This window comes from Branchiostoma lanceolatum, chromosome 7, assembly GCF_035083965.1.
Source record: "Branchiostoma lanceolatum isolate klBraLanc5 chromosome 7, klBraLanc5.hap2, whole genome shotgun sequence".
NCBI lineage: Eukaryota > Metazoa > Chordata > Leptocardii > Amphioxiformes > Branchiostomatidae > Branchiostoma > Branchiostoma lanceolatum.
In genome coordinates this window covers 5,102,419-5,123,585 of record NC_089728.1, presented here as the reverse complement: position 1 = coordinate 5,123,585, position 21,167 = coordinate 5,102,419, and the positions used below count along the sequence as shown (strand labels likewise).

At 42.6% G+C, this 21,167-nt stretch overlaps 1 protein-coding gene across 1 annotated transcript; it reads left to right on the top strand.

Annotated features, from left to right (window-relative positions):
- The first annotated feature begins 10,448 nt into the window (after positions 1-10,448).
- LOC136438802 (collagen alpha-1(XIV) chain-like) lies at positions 10,449-20,728 on the top strand. Its single transcript, XM_066433761.1, has 5 exons — positions 10,449-10,892; positions 17,957-18,225; positions 18,675-18,834; positions 19,574-19,744; positions 20,258-20,728. The coding sequence occupies exons 2-5, from the start codon at positions 17,965-17,967 to the stop codon at positions 20,374-20,376; spliced, it is 711 nt and encodes a 236-aa protein (XP_066289858.1). The 5' UTR covers positions 10,449-10,892; positions 17,957-17,964; the 3' UTR covers positions 20,377-20,728.
- Positions 20,729-21,167: the final 439 nt, after the last annotated feature.

Here is a 21,167-nt window from a genome sequence, read left to right as displayed (position 1 = left end):
AAAAGTTAAATAAATCTTACACTATAATGTAACTATTTGACTAAGGTGTAAGGTCGTGGAACCCTAGTTCTGGATACATGTGTGACAATGTGTGAGAAAACTATTACATCTGTAATAACATAGCACTTGTACGTCGTAATTCATTTATGATAAGGATGATGGAATTATCTCATTCTAATGTTTCCCATTTAAGGACTTTACTACACTTGCCATATGTAATATATGGTAGGTGGAACATCAACAAATACCATTTACGTAAATATGGGCCTAATTTGCATAATTAATAAAAATGTGCCATAATTCATATAAGTGGTAAATGATAGTAATTTTATATACTTGTAACATGTGTATGTTAGTTAAAGATGTACGTGATTAGGCATAGATTATGTAAATGTGCCATTTGCATAAGTCATTTGCATAATGAAGATACAAATAGTTATGTGATCTCCGTCCGAGGTCTTTGATTAATCGCGTCAGTGGTCACCGTCGTCTTGTTCCTCTTCGCTCGCCTGGTCGTCTTGTTCCTCTTCGCTCGCCTGGTCGTCTTCGTCGCTGCTGTCTTGAACCTCCTCGTCAATGCTTAGGTTTGCAAGCAATCCGACGATGTCGTCGTCTTGATGCCCTTCCATGATGTCGAGATGCTCATATATGATTTCCATCAGTCGGTTAAATTTAGGGAACATGCCGGCCGATTGTCCTGGTTGCAGGCCGCGGACCTCGGAAGTGGTGCGTATCACGTTTGGGTTGGGGCATTCAAATAGGCGCCGACGGTTGGGACCACGGTGGCCCTCCTGCACTGGAGCTGGTCCCATGTGCCTGGCCCTCACAGTCGCATTTATGGTGTGAAGCCTCACGATTACACCGCTCTGCACCTCCACGATTGCCATCATTCCTCGTCGGAAGTCGACCCAGGTTCGAAGAGGCACTGCAGCTAGCTCGTTCTCTATGGCGAAGTGCGGGAACAGGCGGTCAAAGTTCGCGCTTATCTCCTGAGCTTGGGCCGCGTCGTGAACGAGTTGCAGCTGGTCCGGGGGTACGTTTGATGGACTTGCGTCACGGGCGTAGCCAGATGGAACTGCATCAGCAGCTAGATTCAGATCTAGATTGAATTCCCTCGATTCGCTAAATCTTGGGTCATGTAGCCCTTCTAGATGGGTGGATCGTAACATGAAGGCTCTAAGAACACTTCCCAGCGTGCGCGAAAAGCCGTTAAGACCACCAAACTCACCGTTGTTGGACGCACTTCGCAGGCCGTTGTTTCCAACCATTACGGTGCAAACAGGTCGCATGCGTTTGTTGGCCTGCAACTCGCTCATCGCATGCAGGATGACTTGAAACGAAGGATCCACCTTCACAAAGCAAACCATGGTAGCTTCCGCCGCCGCCATGATGCCCCAATTACGCGGGGTGCCCACGCAATGTTCGACCAATCCGTGACGAGACACAGAGGCAAAACAAGTACAATGTATGTATATAAAAACAAGAGTGCGGAGATATCAGACGTCCGTGAAATATCTGGAGCTTTTGTGAATTTCCTGTTACAGGTTCGCGATAATCGAAACCTGTATTGAAATAATCGACGGTCGCCAGCATCATGGGATTCTGACGCTTTCCGGTCTTTCGTTAGGCCGAAGCGGCTAGACAAACTAGGCAAAAGCAATATATATCTTTCATCAGTTCCAATCGCTACAAAATGTTCATTCATGTGTTTTACTGCATAATGTCTAATCAATGATATGTTCATTACTACAAAATGTTTAATTATGTTCCTCACTGCCACATGTTTAATCATTTTCATTACTACAGAATGTGTAGCTATGTTCATTACTACAAAATGTTTAATTATGTTCATTACTACAAAATGTTTTATCATGTAATTATGTGTATTACTACAACATTTTTGATTACTATAGTATGTTCATCGCTATAAAATGTTTAATTATCTTCATTACTACAAAATGTTTAGTTATATTCATTACTACAAAATGTTTAATTACGTTCATTACTACAAAATGTTAAATTATGTTCATTACTACAAAATGTTTAATTATGTTCCTCACTGCCACATGTTTAATCATTTTCATTACTACAGAATGTGTAGCTATGTTCATTACTGCAAAATGTTTAATTATGTTCATTACTACAAAATGTTTTATCATGTAATTATGTGTATTACTACAACATTTTTGATTATGTTCATCGCTATAAAATGTTTAATTATCTTCATTACTACAAAATGTTTAGTTATATTCATTACTACAAAATGTTTAATTATGTTCATTACTACAAAATGTTTAATTATGTTCATTACTACGAAACATCTAATTATCTTCATTGCTACAAAATGTTTAATTATGTTCATCACTTCAAAATGTTTAATTATGTTCATTGCTACAAAATATTTGATTATGTTCATTACTACAAAATTTTTGATTATATACATTACTACAAAATGTTTAATCATCTAATTATGTGTATTACTACAGCATTTTTAATTGTGTTCATCACTACAAAATGTTTAGTTATATTCATTACTACAAAATGTTTAATTATGTTCATTACTACAACATTTCTAATTGTGTATTACTGCAGCATTTTCCATTATGTTCATTACTACAAAATGTTTAATCATGTTCATCACTTCAGAATGTTTATTTCATTCATTACTACAGAATGTGTAATTATGTTCCTTCATACGGAATATTTAGTTACATTCATTACTAAAGAATGATTAATTGTGCTTTTTGGTGCAGAACGGCAAAATAAGTCAAAATAACTACTCCTGAAGAAGTGAGCTGTTTTGAAAAAAGATTCATTATTTTATCTTGTTTTCTGGGATTGCATTCTGCCGCCGTGGCTAAATCGTAGTCCTACACTTGATATGAAACACGAAATTAGTGTGTGTGTTTGGGGGGGGGGGGGGGGGCAGTAGACAATCATTGCCTGCCCGTCATTTAGATTCATATATACATGTAGAAGCCGTGTATTAGTCTAGCAATAAGTCAAACAAAATTGGTCGCTATCACCATCGGCATTTTTTTTGCCCACAAAAGGTGATTTGTCTGCTTTGTTTTAGAAATTGATTCTTAAAAAGCCAGTTCGGTGAAACTAGTCTGATGAGGCTGTCCGAATGATATCTTAAATTGACACCATGTAGCTCCTGTGTGGTAAGTGAGGGACTATTTACCATACATTTTTGCATTGAAACCACCAAAAGGTTACCACCAGTCCTTTGTGAACAGCTAAACCCTCCCACTGTACCCGGTCGCCACGAGAACATCTCCTAAGCTGTCAGCACAGATGCTCATGATTTCTATTATCTTAGCCCTGCTGCGCCCTTAACTGGAAAACAAAAATGCCGTTGAAATACAGAACTATGACTACTGAGTAGCCACTTCCGGTATCAGAGCATGAAACTCCAGGCTTCAGTTACGGGTTCTATATCCACAATGACATGTCATCTCTAGCAGCGACGGAAATGAGTACGTACGAATGGAGTCAGTGATATCTGTATCTATATAGCCGGTATCACCGCCATTAGGCGTAACACACCAACTTCGCAGGCACGCGGCGCAGTAGCAGCTGGTTAAATTTCACCGAACGGTAGGAGGACGGCTAGTTCTGGGGCTAATATCACAGAGACATCAGAACGCTACACGTTTGTTGGATCATGGATCAATAGTGTGAGAATACGGTGACGGTATTGTTATCGGAACTTGTTACTACCAGCTGTCCTGCCGGCCCTACTGCTACACCGTGTGAACTGTACATACCGGACGCGACGCGGCGAACGTACCGCCCGTCCTCTGTGAACAGCTCCACCGTCCCGCCCGGCCCGGTACCCACGAGAACGTTTCCTGAACTGTCTAAACGGATTCCGTCGGCCACTACTCTCGAACCGTCTTCAAGTTCTGGCTGAACCTCACCAATTTTGTCACCTCCAAAACTGAACAGGTAGTGGCCAGTATTGTTATAGACATACACACTCGTATCTCCCCAGTAGTCGTTCACAAACAGGTTTCCCTCCCGCCCAACAGCGACTAGTCCTGGATGCACTGGGCCTTGATTCGTCCGAAACTTGCGCACAACGGTGCCATTGAAATGCAGAAGCTTTACTGCCCCATACCTATCCCAGTACTCTGTTACCACAACAAGGTTACGAATTGTGTCCACCGCGATGCCACAGAAAGAATTGTTGGTGAATGTTGCACGAAGTGTTGCCAGGTGATGTCCCATTTTCGTATACCGTACAACAAACCCTGCTATATAGTCACCTATATCCCCAAACACCCACAGGTGACCCTCCTCATCAATGGAAATGTCCTCTGGTTCAATCGTATCGACTTCGTCCCGAGAAACAACGGCCGGAAAATGGCGGAGGTACGCACCCGTCATACTGAAGACTTGAACTCGCCTGTTGTAGGTGTCAGCTACAAATATCTCGCTGCTAGGCGACACCACAACAGCGTATGGTCCGGAAAGCTGGCCCGCCTCGTCGCCTTCTTCACCGAAGACAATCCTCGTTTGTTTGAGATCTTTATTTTCTTTCTCTGAGGATGATTAAGAAGAAAATGTGAATCAAAGTTGAACTGCAATTTCCAAGAATGACAAAGACTGGAGCTGATCAGTCGAAAATTTGGGTAAGTCCAATTTCTGTGTTGGAAATTGCAGGTCAACTTTGATTCAGAATGATTTCTGCCAACACAGATGGACTTTCAAGAGAAGAAGAAAAACCGTTGCTACTGCAGCAGATTACTTCAAGACAAAATATTTTGATTTGAGTTTAGGGAACAAATTGAGTTTTCTTTTAGATTTATCGTTAGCTTTTAGCAATACTATTGTGAGTAAAAATCGCAACACTGTGCATCTTATAAAGATATTGTGTGTATGGCCAGGCAAGCAAGAATTCAAATCACAATCTCTTCCATTCTGATAGCACTCGGTAAATAGAACTTAGGAAAGACAATACATGAATCTATCTGGTTATTTCACTGTTCAAAGACATTCTAGAGTGAAATGATTGTGTCCACACATCAGGGATGTCTCCAGGACTTGTCCCTCTCACCCCGACCAATCGAATCACGTGAATCGCATTGAAACTCAGATTCGTATCAGCCATTTCCCGACAAATCGCTTTCTAACTTGCATTAACGACTGCATCTGACAAAAAAAAAACTCGCCAGTGAGATGGTGGAAGGTGTCAGCTCTTCAAAGATGTTTTCAGATTGACAATTTTGGCACTTAGGAAGTGATTGAAAGTGACCGCGATTTAACGTTTAAAGAAAAGTAGTAGAAAGTAGACGTTAAATCGCGGTCACTTTCAATCACTTTCAAAGTGATTCGATTGGCCTCTGTACGGGGACGAAAATGTGCTTGTTGTGACAGACAAAAATTGCCACACTGTCGGAACTTTATGACATGAAATTGATGAAAATGTACACATAGACAACTTTAAGTAATTAAGTCTATTAACGAAGCATCACCTTCAATGTAGGGCTGTGGAGATGACGTGCACAAGTCTTCCACATGTTGGGTGACGTCATTTGTGGTTTTCTCTGTGAAGGTTGGGTCTGTCCATGTCTGAGTTGGGCAAAGAGCGAAGGAGTCAGTTAGAAACACCTAAAAGCATGCCGAGCATGCCGAAGACTCCGCTATGAATATTTTTGACAAAAATCCGTGTTCTCTGATACCTCTGATGCAGCCTGGAAATAAAGAAGACAATTTACCTTTTGTATTGAACTGCCTTGTTTCCCTGGAATGTATTTCGCAATGATCAGACCTGTAAGAACCGTCAGTACCACCACGACCACACCCGTGGTGATGACACGAGCCAGACAAGTTCGCGATGCGACACAGGTACGACCTGTAAAGCAAATGGGAATAGATAAGAAAGAAAATCTAGATTAACACCATTACCAAAGGACTTCAATGTCCAAACATTCGCGATAGTGGAGTTTTCAATTAGACATAAGAAAAATGCACTATGTTACTAGAAACGACAAAACCTGGTTGCCGGAGATGATGCAGGTGTTCTAACTAGTACTGCGTGTTAAATACCAACTGAAGTTATATTTCTTTCTTTTTTTTTGGAAAAAAAAAGAAGTTTTGTATGGATAGAAACCAGCAAACACGATTTCTGTACCAATAAACATAAAAGTGAAATACAGAAAACAATTGTTAAAGCGACGTCTTAGTATAGCAATTTTAACGAAGTCGTAGGACTTTAGCTTAAGTTATCGGACTACACCATACCTCCACCTGCCCTTGGTTGTGCAACATTTGGGGCGTACATGGGGTTTGGGCGTAACGCGTTGCCGCCGTACATGGGCTTTGGGCGTAACGTGTTGCTGATGTACATGGGGTTGGGTTGCATTCCATCCTTCTTGCCATCAACAGACTCTGCAGAAGACATTAGGAAAGACTCAAAATGCTGCTTTTGTGTCCTCGTATCTTTTTGCATTACCTATCATTTAGCACGGAGTTAGATGAATGCTACATCTAAACATAAGCAAAGACATATCCTCTTTTGTTCTACAGACACATAGAAACTTCTAGCAAGGAACAACTCGGTTAATAATCTACGCTGTTTCACGCCCTTACCTGTACTGATAAACCAATACCCACCGATGAATCGTCGGTCTTATGTACAACAACCTCCTCTGGTCGAAATTGGTTTGAGGAAGTCATTTTTATATTCCACATCAGTAATGGACAATTTTGTGACAAATGGACAATGAGTAATTGTGTAATATCGGGAGTTTTCAAATTACCCATGAAGTCTTGACTTACCTGTACTGGGAGGTTGTCCACAGACGCTCTGGAAATTGTCGTCAGAACGGCCAGTCGGTGTTTGGTTTTCATAACGTACTTCCCGTTCATCATAAGCAACGGCGTATGGTTGGACATTATCGTTCTCTCCGGTTGTTTTGCCGTGACCATCTCGACAATAAGCCACTGCATACGGACGGATGCACTCATCATCTGTGTTTTCTGATTTGCCCTGATCGGAGATTTCAGCATCCTTCGAACGTTTGATGACAGTCTGTTGTCGAGTTTCACCTTGGTTAACGCCTTCTGCTTTACTCTTTTCATCGTCGACTTGGACATCTGGCCTGTCTACACTGGCATCATCGACATCTCTGCTGCATTGGTAAGCAGTAGCTGCTGCCTCTTTGACAAAGGTATCTTTCAGCTGGTATTGCACTTCGTTATTTGCGTTACAACCTTCAGTATTGTAGACGTTTTTTGATGGGAATTCTTCTGTTTCTATGGGTGGATTGTCAACGTAAAGTGCCTGATTCTGTTCAGCTTTGTCGACATGTGTATATGAAATGCACACTGTCGATGGTGAAGGATTTTCTACGTTAAGGTCTTGATTCTCTTCAGTGTTGCCAATGTTTGTATATGAAGTGCAGATAGTCGGTAACGGTGAATGGTAAGGGCTGTTGTCAGGGCTGCATCCAGGTCCGTAATTCTGATCGGAGTATTCAGCCGAGCCGTCGCTACAGATCTCCTGCAAGGAGCCTTCCGTGTGGCCGGATGAGATGTCGTTCTGCTCTTCTGGACTGGTCGAAACCCAGTGGAGCTGGGGCTGGATGTCCTCTTGATCCACAGACTCTGCTATAGAGTCAGAAGAGTCATGGATATGAGGCAGGTCTGCTTGTGAGGCTTCCATGTTGTCGTGTATCTCATGATCGGTGTCGCCATCAAAATCGTCACTTGTCTTGTCCATCGTATCCATCAGTTGTCTGAGTCTGAGTCAAATCCCATCAGCAATATCTACACCTTTGTTTTCCTATACGATCTGCCCTTTTTTTTACCTTTTCCATTATTTTTGTGAAAGGAGCTACTGGAAAGAGTAAGTCCATACGAATGCCAGTCTGACTGTTTTGTGAAATGCTGCTATGGCTTACTGGCATGGTAACCTCTCCGGATTGGTGGATGGATCAAAATGGGTCAGCAGACAATCGGTTTGTCGGTCTGATTAAATTCCAATTAGTCTGGCTGGTGTTTAAAATCTCAGTACAGCACAGATTAATGATATCACACTCGAAAACTGATTAATCCCAGAGGTCCTGTGTTTTTCTCATGTTTTGGAAAATGGATTGTACCTTCAGGTTTGGTGATTGTATTGGTTCGAGTTACAGAAAAACTCAATGTTTTCAGCAGTTGTAAAAAAACAACAATACGGTCGTACTTATTAATCACTCTCTTAGTTTATAGAGATGTTTAACTGTAACTAGCACAAACTAGTTACAGTTAAACAACCAGAGGGCTTATACGATAGAGTACGTTGCAGCAATATTTCACACAATCACAACACCAGACTGTCAAACAAAGGAGGTTTCACACTACCCAGACCACGGACCAAAGCGCTGACAAGAACGTTTCTCTACAGGTGCACAAAAACCTACAACACACTGCCAAACACAACCAATCTCAACCAACAGTGTAGACTTCAAGACCAGAATAAGAGACTGGGTTAAAGCACAGAACAAAGCTTCACCTCTCAGTCTATGGTGGTAGCAAGTTCTTCTGATCAGAATTCCGGTCCTTTTGTAAATACATGTATATTAATTCTGTCAGGCTTGATTTAGTTGGAATTATTATTAATCAGTTTATTATGTTGTTATGATTCATGTTAATCATTATGTTTGCGTTTCTTCATTCGTATTTACATTATGCTCAGTTTATTTAAGTTATTTATATTCGTAATTTATGATTACTTCTGGTTTTCTGTCTACTTCATCCAGATTATGTTTTCAGTTGTGTTGACCTCTGACCTCTCTCGTTTATTTTGATTTCACCACATTTGTTTTGTTGAATTCTTAGTTAACCAATTGTATAGTTTTTGTTTCATTTTATTTATTTGTATAGGGACTCCAGGAATAATAGTGCATATATTGATTGTATCACTAACTAAAACTCCCCCGGAAATCGTTCTCCCCACAGCCAGCGTAGTTAGTCTGGTAGAGGCTACTTGTTTTCAAACAGTGCAGGACCTTCTTAACGCCTGTGCGAAGCGTAGTTGTTATGCCAGACTCTATGTCTACACCCGAAAGCAAAATGGACCATTCCAAAACCATCTCGGCCACAAAAGATTAGACTGCTCCATGATCACCCGAGTCCAAAACTGACCTCCTCATTTCCACCCCCTAGCTATGCAACAATGTAGTCTTCCAAAGGAGACCCTTAGAAGAATGGAGTCTCCAAGCAGACCCAACGGTTGCAAAGACCGTATCCAACTGGTAGAAGGAGTTTTTATTGCAACCCTGGGTCTGCGACAAGTCGGCATGGACAAAGGCTATGAACATCTAATTGTTACCTATTAACATCCAATTATGACCCAATTAAACTGTGTTAACCGGGTTGCCATAAAATTTTCTTTCTGCCAGTTGGATACGGTCTTCGCAACGTATAGATTATCTCGGCTGAGGATACTTTTGAATGGCCATTTTGCGCGGGAAGCTTTCGGAAGAGTCCATTCTTACATAGGGGTAGATGGGGGGATTTTCTATTTTGGACTGGGATGATTTTGAAATGGTTTTATTTGATGGCAGAACTTTTATGGAATGTTACAATTTTGCACTGGGTGATTTTGGAACAGTCAGTTTTAGTAACGTTACATGTGCAAGAAGGTTATACACATAATACAGACCTCCTTGGTATGTGTGAGGGGCGGGGTTGAAATACGTCGCATTTGTAAGCAAATGATGCATTTCTAGTTAGCGCGTTCATCTCTTTTGCAAAATATCACAACTGTCTCAGACACGCGACCAAACTGTTGTCTAAACAGGGTCATAAAGATACGTGGGCATCGTCGTGGGGGGTTGTTCAATAGTTCAGTGATTAGATCGCATTTGCTCTTTGCACCGCTTAACCAAATTAGCTAACAAAATAACTCAAATAGATTGCGAACTCTGGATGTAATCATAGGTTTATCTATAAGATTGTTTAAACGTTTGTACTTGTTGATGTTTAGCGTCATGCTAGATTTTCTTTAAATTCAGATTTACCACATTTGTGGAAGGATTGACATAACAGGTGAACTATCACCTTTTTAAGATGTCAACCCGGACCAGACTGTAAGGCGCATGTTCAGACATGTTTGGGGGCAGGCCGGGTTCGAACTAGGGTCCCCTTGTTCGACAGTCGGATGTTCTATCCATTACGCCACACGACGCCACATAGATACCATGACGTCATCATCCCTGGATATAGAACAATAAGGCGGTACAAAACAAAGCTTAAGCGTCGGCGACATCAAAAGGAAGTGTATCACATCTTTTACGGTGGCTCGTATGCAAATATTTACAGGCTGTCATCCAATCGCAACAGAGCAGTAGTCGCCGGGACGTTAACCTCGAAATCAGACTCCACACAGTGGACAGACCTTTTCTTCGTTGGCGCTTACTTCATCCCTCTTGTAGACTGCAGGTGACGAATTTAGATTCGGAAGATTTAGATATAATACTCTATTTCCTCAGTTGTACTAAACCATCCTTCTTTCCTGCGTCATAACCTTGTATCTTTGGCACTTCTGCAACAGTGATACACCCAATAATATCAGTCTTGTTTTGCCTCCCGCTGAGTCTGAATCCTAGGCTGTGTACCTATCGGCCGGTACATATACAGCTGCCCAGGGGGCCGTCTCCAGAAGTGCGTAACATCCTGCTGAGAGTGTAACAAGGAGTGCGTCATCGAAGACGTCCGTCTTTACTTCACCACATGACTCCTTAAGTTATCGTTTCCTTTTAAGGTGAATATCTAAGGTACCTGGTAGCCCTTTCGCAGTTTCAGAGGACAGGTCATCACTGTTAGGCGTTCTGGGGACCCGGAGTCAACCTAGAGCTATCAACGTTAGGATTGTAGGTGTCTGACTTTGAGAGTAGGTGAGTAGCAATTCTTTCCACACTTTGATGAAATGACAAAAAGTAGCAGAGAAAAGAATTTTGTTTCAAAAGTTGTTGTCTGGTTGGTTGTTGGTTGTTAACTTTGACGCGCCTCTTTATTTGAGTGGACAATAGGTCAGGGCGATTTATCCTATGATATTCACGGATTTTTTTTTACGCCTTGTTTGCCGTATCTTTAGTTACCATGTGCTATGGCTATGTCGACAGTTTGGTGATTTTTTGGGATTCAAAACGTATCACTACAAAGTAATGACTTTGTGAAGCGAAGCGCATCGACATAGCCTCCCTCCGTTGCAATCTAAGTTGCCAATGCAGCTGCGTTTTCCACCCCAGAGGCGCGCGCACGGGTATGGTTGTGTCAGAGCAAATGTGCCGTCAGTTCGCCCCTTGAATACAGTGTGATGTTGCGAGGAAACATTTTTACAGCATAACATTGACGTCACGTGCTTGTTGTATCGCTAACTTTAAGTGTTTTATCGTCACCTACATGTTATTAAGGCCACACTAACTTGATTATGTGGAAGACTTCATTTCAAGCGATAGCTAAGTGTTTGCTTTTCCCACAGTGTGCAGTGTATATCATGTGTTTCGTGGCAGGAAATAACTCAAATGGTCCATAAAATAGACATATTTAGCGGCACTTTCGTTTGATGCGCGTCCAAAATAAAGACACCTTTATAGGGGTGCAATTTGCCTTCTGACATTTATAACATGTATGCGCTGAGTCACTTGTGCGAGGTGTTTTGGGTGTAACTCAAATCATCAATGAAAGAATGATCAAAGACTGGGCGGTGTCGAACATGCATTTGGGACAACATCTTGGTGATTATTCGGCAGTGAGTGAGTCGCACCTTTAAATGTCGGAAGACTGTTGAGACTGCTCTCCTTAAAGGCACTTTAGTCTAGATAAGCTATTCGCCAATAAATTTTGCGAAAGGAGTAAATATCGAAGCCTGAAATCCTATCTTGTATTTGTATTCGGGCAAGCTGGGGTAACCCAAAATGTAAAGGCATCGTTTCTAAATGCACTGTGTACATGAATCACTAGATATAAAGTGATTTTGTAGCAAGCAGTACAAAAAACAAGTCTCTTTTTTAACGCGACTATATGATAGAAGGTAGCAGGGAGTTTGAAAACCTACTATTCGAATGCCTTTGTTTGACCTTTGACGGAAATCAAGTCAAGGTCACTGAACCTCATCTGATTCATGTACTGACCAAAACATATCAATAGGCTGCATATGAAAGGTTTTAATATTCAACACAACACATTACACTTTACATTGTTCATTGCCAAATAAAACGATTTCATATCCTACAAAGGCAAAGACAGACAGAAAATCCTAAACTGACAAAACAATTGTTAACGTATATTGTGGCAGTCAAATTTAAAAATGTGGCTTTAATATGCAGCTAGACGTGCAAAGGGTTAGGTGTGACAGGTCATTCAGTGTAATATAACCAGCTGTTAACGTTACCATACCGCGTCGTGCCTGCGAAGCTGGTGTGTTATACAGATACAGATGATGTTTGACTTTCTAACGACGAAATCTAAGACACAGGGATGGAGAAGTTATTGACATGATACACAATTCATTGTAGAATGTTACGGACAAACACCAACTCTTAAAAATCGCAAAATATGTCCACTATCCAACAGAGTTGCATATAGGTCGCACACCACAGTTGCGAAAATAGGGTCTTAACATTGTATCCAATAGGAAGATGCACAGACTAGAAGTCGTTCAAAAATGCTTGCCTTTGATTTAAACTAGAAACAGACGTCTATTTCTCGGAAGAACTCATTCTCGAGATATACAGAGGCAAACCCACCGACACACCCACTTTTGAGCAGGATGTCCTTCCGCCCAGTGATTGTACTGACCGGCTTACTCATTTGTGTCCTTCCACACCTCTAAATCATTAAAACCCAGAATTCTGGCCAAACAATAGATAATTACATCCCACCTGTCCGTTTGATGCAAAAACAAAAATGCCAAAAGTCTGCCAATTTTATCCAAGAAAAAGGATTTTAAAGGAAAATAACCAGGAATCATATTTGTCCACTGCGCAACTGCGCCACTGAAATCGAGCATGTAGCTGACTTTTATTTTATTTATTTAAGTATTTAGGGGGCTATACTGATTCAGGGAGAGATATGGAGTGCAGGATTACTCAAGCTTGGAGTTCCCTCCATTCTCTACAAAGGATATGGAAAGCTCCTATTAGGAAGCAAACAAAAACCAAAGTGTTTAAATCCTGTACCGAGATCATTTCCAAATTACAGCTCTGAGTCATGGGCCATGAGTTCAGCCCAGAGTAAAAAACTGGATGGTACATATACAAGAATGTTAAGAATGGTATACAATGTATCATGGAGAAGCCATATAACAAATAAGGAAATCTATGGCTCTCTGCCTCCCATTTCATCAGTAGTGCGACGACGCCGGTGTCACATAGCCTGGAATCCAGACCTATTATAGCTCCCGAGTCTCTCTCTATTTGCGGAGAGAGACTCGGGAGCTATAATAAATCTGGATTCCAGGCTAGGTGTCACAGGGATCTCGCACCCCCAGTGAATTTGCACCCCCCGGTGCGAAATCGCTATTTGCACTAGTGAACTTGCACCCCCGGTGCGAAATCGCTATTTGCACTAGTGAATTTGCACCCCCGGTGCGAAATCGCTAGCGATTTTGCACCCCTCTAGTGATGTCGCACCCCCAGGATGTTCTGTTACAGCATTCATAATTCCCAGTGGCTATCTTTTTAACAAATTGATTGGTAACTATAACTGACCTTTCAAATGCTCTGTTGGCTGAAGTGGTAACGAAGTGGGTTGTGCAATGACTATCTGAGAGTCATGGTTCGTGTATTCCAATCCTGTTGGCGACATTTTCTTTTATCCCGTAGTTTTTAACAGTAAATAACTAATAATTCTTACTCAGAAATGTCATAAGATTTCATTTTTTCCGACGGGACCAGGCTTCGATAATTTTTTTCTAACCCTATCTAATTCAATATATGATATAATTTTGTATGATAACATGTTATTCAAATCTCTAAAATGATAAAAAAAATCAATTATGAACACTGAAATAAAACTATGAACTAATCGTACATTCCTCTTGGCATTAACTTGACTGAGGAACAAAAGCCAGAACACACTGTAATGTGCTCATTCGAGCCTTGATCCTTGAGAAAGCCACACACAGGCGAAACATGTCGGTGTGGGCTCGAATAAAGTTCTAAACGGGAACTACACGCGGCTACAGCCTCTTTTCTGAAGATGTGGTTTGAGGTTGCCCACTACTACTGCCTATTGACTGAGGAACAATATTGCAACGAATCATCGTGCTCATAGAGTCACCATCATCGCGCTGTGCTGAAATACTAGTAGCGTTACATTCGTCCAGGGCATGGATTCCCGGAGTCGTAAATGTTTGTTCTGTAAGACACATCAACTTGTAATACTCTCGATTACCATGTTAAACTATGGCTTTATTATATCAAAATTCAAAATGCAGTTTAAAATAAAATTGCTGCACAGACAGAGCACCTTTCGAAATATTGGGCGGGGGGGTGCAAAATTACTAGGGGGTTCGAGGAGGGGGTGCGAGATCACTAGCTGGGGGTGCAAGATCGCTAGCGATTTCGCACCGGGGGGTTCGAGATCGCCAATGATTTCGCACCGGGGGCTGCAAAATCAGGGGGGGGGGGTGCGAAATCGCCGGGACACCGCCTCGCCCTGGCGGGGCATGTTGTTCGCAGTGACGAACCTGCTGGGAAACTAATGCAGTGGCTACCCGAGGGAAAACGCAGAGTTGGAAGACGTCACACAACTTTATTGACATTGGTTGAAAGAGACACTGGACTCTCAGGTTCTGCATTGATAGCTGCCATGAAGGACAGATCGTACTGGAAAAACTTAATTGATTGTATTTCACCGGATTAAATCCGGAAGCTTAATGATGAATAATGATGACTGCGCAACGCAACTGTGATGCTCGTACTATAAAGGTCACCACGACCTGATATTTTTGCCAAGCTTTCTTCTTTCAAAACTAGAAAACGGTGACTTATTCGCCTCTATGGCAGTGTTTCATAAGCTGTTGCTCCACAACACGTGATGCACCGTTATACAAGTGATTACTCGACCTTTAGACATCTGGTGGTGTGATGTAAACAAAAGTGTCTTCTTTTCCTCGCAAAAGCTCAGACCACCGCTTCAACCTCACGCGCCGCCACGCCAAATCACGCGAGATCAAGGCTGCAACCAAGTCCTCTAGTCTGATCATAAAAAAAATTGAATTTGAAGGGCATGACTTTGCTTTGCCGTTTGGCTCTCTTCAATTACGACATAGAAATTATTGTGATTATAAGAAAGATAGCACTTAAGAGAAGCTTTAGACGTTTCTGTTTCAGTTAACAACAGCATAGTCTTACAGGGAAAAAAAGTCAGAAAGAAACGACAATTGACAAGAAAAATACCTTTATCAAATACAGTCCTCAGTACTCAAAACAAATTTGCCATTCGGCATCAAGCCTACCTCTATACCATCTTTGTCAATATTATCATTGTAGATTTTTAAGTATTCACATTGCCAGGTGAATAGATTACCTGGTGGTTCTCTTCAGAACAACGATGCCAACTTAAATTTTTAATTTCAACATCAATGTGCTAGAAATACAACGATTATCAAAGAGGTCGCAAGTCAACGTTCAATGTATTTGAAAGACTCACTGGAAAAGAAACAGTAATGACGATTCTACATGTGTCCCCTATTTTGAGAGTGCGAACTCAAAGGTTACGCTAGCCACAGGTAACATCGTTAAAAGAATGGCAGAAAAAGGTTCTAAGTCCGGAGTCCAGGGTTGATGACCGGTCTCCTGAACTGTCGTGTCACTAGAAAAGAGATATGCTGCCTCTTCCCGCCAAAACACGAGCCAATCAACAGCGTTGTTACAAGCAGTTGGCGCGCAAAGTCCGTCACGTGGGCCCTGCGTGAGCAAAAGTCACATTTTCTTCCATCTTATTAAAAGCATTATCAGTCATGTCAGTCCCACTTATCACATACCGGCTAAACTTAGGTTCAGAGTGTTTGCCCCTTTATGATAAGTCGCCTCGGCCAGTCCTAAGTCTAATGTCTATCGCCGCCTTTAAGATGTGTGTGTGTGTCAAGAAGTCGTGCGATGTAATGCCAAAGAAAAGCCCTATAGTACTGGCACATGGTGATTTATATGATCTCTAACATACAGTACTTGTTTTACTAGTGGATCATTCGCTCTGATGAAACTCGCCGTGCGCGATCTTTTCCAACTTGAATTGGACAAAATGCAGTCATTCAGAAAATCATTATATCATATTTTAAAGGGCTAAAGTGGCTAGACTTCCTCGCGCACAGTAAAATGAGGTGACAACGGTTAAATCAGTACATCTTCATCAAGTTCACTGTGCAATGATAAAAGACATTTATGTCGAAACGCACACAATGTAACAATGGATACACAGCACTTCTTTGACATTTACTGAGAATACTTTATATGAAATTCCTGACCTAACATAAATACATCATAAAAACCGTTGGCTACGAGTTCCATATCATCAAGGGAGTGCTAGGAACTCCAGTTCTAGTTCTAGAAGACCAGTTCTACCATGGGCGATAGGCCATCGAGTTTTTGTTGAAATCGCTGTTTTTTGGTTTGAACACCAAAGTGTGTACTTGGTCCACTGAAGAAGGAATCCCGATATTACCATACTGTTCTCTAATATAATACACGTAACGACACGTAGTACACGCAGTCCGTGCGACGAACAGCATCAGTTATTACTTCCGTGTTCTGGTCACAGCTCGCGCAAAGGCCGGCGGGAGTATAGTTAGTTCGAACGCGTTCGCGAACCAACTGTTCGAAACTGTAGAACCGTCAAGAGCTTACTTCGCTAACTTCATAAAAATGACAGGGTAGGAAAAGCTACCCGTGGACAGCGTTACCACTTGGGGTGGACAGCGATTTTGGTGACTTAGAACCACGTTCGACGGCGTTGCTTAGGGAAATAGGCTACTACCTACTAAATACGCGGCCCGACGTACTCAGTGAATGCGGCCTGACTAACGTAATCGTTACGACAAACGACACCCACTGCTTACATCAACAACACTCTGTCTACTTATTGGCAACTGTCTTTGCCATCTCTGTATTCAGTTTTCTTTTCACAGACGGTACCAATCACATGTTAGAGTGTAACAAATCTCTGGACCTCGCCGTGCCGAATAGTGGTTCCATTTTCGAACGTGGCGGGAAATCTGGGTCTTGCGTCTGATTGGCTATCAATGATGTCATTGCCGCACTGCTGGTAACGCTGTCCCAAGGAAATCAGACTTTTTAAAATGCCGCATATCTCCTTTAAAATTAGGTATTGTATCCTAAGAAATTCTGCATGGCTAGTAAGTAACCCCTGGATTATAAGTAGTATTAAGGTGTTTAATTTCATGACAGTTTTTCGCCGAAAATAAGGGCTTTTGAAACTGCATTTCCTACCTATCTATTCTTGTTCTTAACACTACCCAAAGCGTTCGGAAATCGCTGTTCGGCTCTCGGCAATCTTCGGGTGACTTTCGGCATCTGTTCGTATGGTTCCATGTTTGGAATAGACGGCGGATCGGGCGTTGTGGTACGATTCTCGGGAATCTTTCAGTGGATCAAGTACACTGGTAGTGCGGATCGGGCGTTGCAGTTGTAACAGTTAGTGTACGATTCTCGGGAATCTTTCAGTGGATCGACTCGTACACAGTGCGTGTTAGAGTAAGTTCTCGGGAATCTTTCACTAGTAGGTGGAGTACATGGTCCGTGCGTTAGTCTACGATTCACCGAAATCTTTCCGTTTGTTGGTTCCTTAGCGGACCATCGGAGTTTATACATATACAGCACAGTAATGCCTATTTCAACAAAAACTCGATGGCCTACCGCCTATGGTTCTACAGGAAACACTTTATTTTCAATGATCTAGCTGAATAAACATGGCTACTTTTATTGTTCATTTTCAGTTTACGACATGGCCTGCCCGAGGATGATGTACGTTTGCGTTTGTGTTTGCGCTGTGGCGTCCCTGCTGACGGACGCAGCTCCGATCCAGGGTCCCACGATCCAGGATCCCACGATCCAAGATCCTACTATCAAGGATCCCGAGATCCAGGATTCCACGATCCAGGTTCCCACGATCCAGGACCCCGTGAAGATGGACCTGCTGTTTATCGTGGACAGCAGCCACGGTGTTGGGCAGAGACAGTTCCACAGGTTCAAGCGGAGCATGAAGGTGAAAAGATAAAACATGTATTCTACGTTGTTGTTGGTGTTGTTGACCTTGTAGTGCCTAGTGGCTCACAGAGCAGTGTAAGTTTCCTTGCTGTTTCTAGGTATATCTTAACAGTGAGGCGTTGGTAGCCCTTAAGGTGTGAACACGGGACAGAGACGGGTGCAGCATCAACCGAGACATGCCCTTCCCAGAATTTGAACCGGATTCTCCCAGTTAGCAAATGATTGGAACCAAGAGCTTAAGGTCTAAACTAGATAAAGACATGTTAAGAATTGATGGTCTCTCATAGCTTCAATGCTTATCTGTACTCTACAATCCTTTTAATGACAATCTACCAGAGGAAATTCTTCTAGAAGTCTTGAGATAATCTGAACGAAGCAAATCCACCCCCTCAATAACACGACAACAACGACAACAAAAACTTATCGATAACATTACGTCATTTTCAGACGACAGTACGCAATTTCCCCGCCGCCATCGACAAGGACAACGTGCGGGTCGCCATGATCATGTTCTCAGACGAGGCCGAGACTCGCGTGGTCTTCCATCTAGACGACATGTTTGACAAAGAGGAGATCATGAATGCCATCGGACATACCAAATACGCAGGTAAGAACTAAGACGACGACAAAAAAGTTGGATTCATCGGAATTTTTGACTGTATTACTCAGCCCTCTTCAGCTCTCCGACCCAATTGATCTGCACACGTGACTTGTCGCACGTGTGACGTCAGCAATGGGTCAAAGGTTGTTGGAAGTCGATATCGCCCCCGTCCCCGCTCAGAGAAGGTTGGTGCGTCCTGAGGGGAAAGAGAGCTAAAGCCCCTGTCACACTTGTACGTATATACAAGTCCGCATGGGTTGCGTATCAACATGTTTTGGTTGAGGTTAAGTTTGCAGCCGAATAAGTGATATCTTAGGTTCGATCAACGGTGGGTCAAAGTAGAAAACAACTTTTCCCCCGCAAACCTTACTTAAACCAAAACGTGTTAATGCGCAACTCACGCGCACTTGAATATACGCACAAGTATGACAGGGCCCTATAGAAGACTGAGTGATTCAGTAAAAAAATTCTGGTCAGAATAGTTTAACTTTTTTCCATAATGTAATGTACCAACTAAGATTAACTTTCATGCTAGTAAAAGCTAGCTGGTATTGTTAGCAAATTGAATCCCAAGCGCACTCAATGCGATTTAGGGTAGTTTTTTCTGATCATTTCTTAACGTGAAGCTCCTTTATTTAACCTTCTCCCTAATGCCTAGCTCTGCCACCGATAGGGAATTGGGTACTAAACGGCTACTCCAGTGTGCTACAGATTAAAACGGAGACATTGTTTGTGATTATCACAGGGAATCCGGGCAGAATGATGGGCAAGGCGCTGGGTCTGGCCAGGGAAAAGGTTTTCCACCAGGAGCGGGGCTCGCGGGAGGACGCGCACCGGCTCGTGTTCCTCATGACGACCGGGCCCAGTGACGACCCTAAAGATGTCAAACACCAGGCAGCAGAACTGCTGAACAACGGTGAGAAAACCACACATATCTACCTCAGGGCATTCTCCTTATAGCAGAGCTGAATCCGCGTCGACAGTCGTAGAAGGATGTAGGGTGTGGTGGATTCAGCTCTGCTATAAGGAGAATGCCTCCGGGAAGGAGGTTCACCTCTGGTTTGTAAATGTTAGCACTAATAGCAGGCCATTGGTGGGGGTATTGTTTTCGGTTATGTATGTGTGTTCGCACCTATGACTAAAGATCCTTTTGGTGGATATTTGCATTGAATTTGGTATGTTAGTAGTTATTAAGATTCCGAAGAAACATGGATATTTTGGGCCCCCTAGCCGTACTTTCAGATACTGCAGCATCACAGGTCGACACCTCGACTTCTTGTCCGTTTCAAGGACTGTACATTTTCTAAATCTCAGGTTCTGAGCCTCACATGTCTACAAAAAAAGGCAATGTGATAAATTCTTCCAAGCACAACATATTTTTGGCGACACTTTAAGTTTCCTACTTATCAGACCTTGTTTCTGTTTTCAGGAGTGGAACTCTTTGCCACTGGGATAGCCATCGACTCACCCATTGACAAAGAGGAGCTGGTGGACATCGTGTCAGCTCCCCCGGAAACCCACCTGTACATCCTGCAAGCCGGCCGCTGAACACCATCTCACGCCAGCTCGCTGTTCAGACTGTAAATGGCCTTGAACATTTATGAAACAGAGCCGTACAATCTGTGGCTTTTGTACTGACACGCCACTGCCAGGTTTCAGCCACGCAATGTATTTCTTTACCAGTCTAACGGTCCTATTGCATTCGTAGGAAATTAAGGCTTTGACTTGACTGTTCATTTTGGGACCCTGCACAGCACAGCGCTTGTGACATTTTACCATACATGTACATCTAGCCATTGGAATGGACCGACCTCCGTCAAAACGTATACATGCAAAATAAAGACAAAGAAATACAAACATTTGACAGACATGCAGCCACGCTCCCATTAGTCGAACCGCTAATAGACCGATCCCAAAGCCACGCCCCCTGTTCGATTTCGAACACCTCCGTCAAAATCAGGGTTTGACGGACCAAACATGGCCGCCGCGGCAAGGTTGAAAATAATGCCACTGACTTCGGTTTAGCTTTTGTGGCACTGAAACCCTTTCAGAGCGGGCCAAATAAGAATGCTATGTCTTCTTTGTTGAAGGCTGTATCCACCGGGTAGAGTTGTTTAAGGAGGGGGTAGGTGTAGTTGCGGTGAGAGCGTAATGTTTTCGGTCAATGTTAAAGCGGTATGCGTCGCATAGCTTTCCCTTGTCGGTGGGCATCAGCGCCCAGTTTCTGAGAAGCAGCCGATGCACGTGTAAAACAGGGTTCGTATATCTGCGACAGGGTTCCCACTGTATTGACTGGATGCATACCAACTTCATGGTATTTAGTAACTAAGAATTAAAAT

Coding starts and splice junctions, on each gene's coding strand:
- LOC136438802 (XM_066433761.1), top strand. CDS start 17,965: ATGGCCTGCCCGAGGATGATGTACGTTTGCGTTTGTGTTTGCGCTGTG. Junction 18,226..18,674: donor GGTTCAAGCGGAGCATGAAG/GTGAAAAGATAA, acceptor CGTCATTTTCAG/ACGACAGTACGCAATTTCCC. Junction 18,835..19,573: donor CGGACATACCAAATACGCAG/GTAAGAACTAAG, acceptor TGATTATCACAG/GGAATCCGGGCAGAATGATG.